The 910-nt window shown below is 33.4% G+C and overlaps 1 protein-coding gene across 1 annotated transcript in view; it reads left to right on the top strand.

Moving 5' to 3' along the window:
• The window catches only part of CUNH1orf112 (chromosome unknown C1orf112 homolog), a 48,318-nt gene that overhangs the window by 17,848 nt on the left and 29,560 nt on the right, over positions 1 to 910 (top strand). Inside the window, 1 exon segment of the mRNA XM_031387439.1 lies at positions 288 to 368. Coding sequence (XP_031243299.1) covers positions 288 to 368 — 81 coding nt within the window.

Here is a 910-nt window from a genome sequence, read left to right as displayed (position 1 = left end):
TAAGTCTTTGGGCTGGAGCGAGCAGGGCCGACCGGAGTGAACAGAGGTCCTAAAAAATCAATTCCCAACAACCAGATGAAGGTTTACAACTATCAGTACAGCTACAGTGTGTACTCATATACATAAAATAAATAAATAAATCTTTTTAAAAAAATGGTAGGAGCAAAACAATACAGAGAATAAACATGTTTTCATGGAAAAATTCTATAATCCCTTTGTTTACTAAGTTTTAAAAAGTTATGACTCATTTACAGGTTTATCTAATTTTATATTTCCCTTTGGAACAGGATAATACTGACTACAGATTATTTCAAAAAACACTGAAATTGTGTCGTTTCTTTGCCAACTCCCTTTTGCACTACACTAAGGTAAGGCTCTTTTTTAAAATACATAGGTGTAAATCACTAAATATTAAATTGTCCTTTTGTGCATGCAGGGTGGGCTTCTATGTGTGTGCACATGTGGAAGTCAGTAGTTGATATGGAGAATGTTTTCTCTTTCTCTCCACCTTGTTTTATGAGGCGCGGTCTCTCACTGAACCTGTAGCCTGCCGTTTCTGTATCTTGCCAGTGAGCTCCTGGAATTGGCCTGACTCTGTCTCCCAGTGCTGGCGTTACAGCTTGCTATGCCAGGATTGCCACAGTTCCTTTGAATATATTTTTGAAGTTCATTTTGAAGATCTTATGGTTTAATATTATTTATGTTTATATTATATTACTTATATTGTTAGCATCATCATTGGTATTTTAATTTAATTTTCTGAAAATATTTCTATAAGTTAAACAATTTCTATAAATCAAAGTCAATTTGAGGAAAATAAGTTAATTTCTATTTATATACTATTTACAAGTTATTTCTATCACGTTTCTGAGTTAAGTTTAACTTCAAATGTTTACACCCTCCACATGTG

Source organism: Mastomys coucha, unplaced genomic scaffold (assembly GCF_008632895.1).
Source record: "Mastomys coucha isolate ucsf_1 unplaced genomic scaffold, UCSF_Mcou_1 pScaffold1, whole genome shotgun sequence".
Lineage (NCBI taxonomy): Eukaryota > Metazoa > Chordata > Mammalia > Rodentia > Muridae > Mastomys > Mastomys coucha.
The sequence above is the reverse complement of the archived record's forward strand: the minus strand, read 5'-3'. Positions and strand labels throughout refer to the sequence as shown.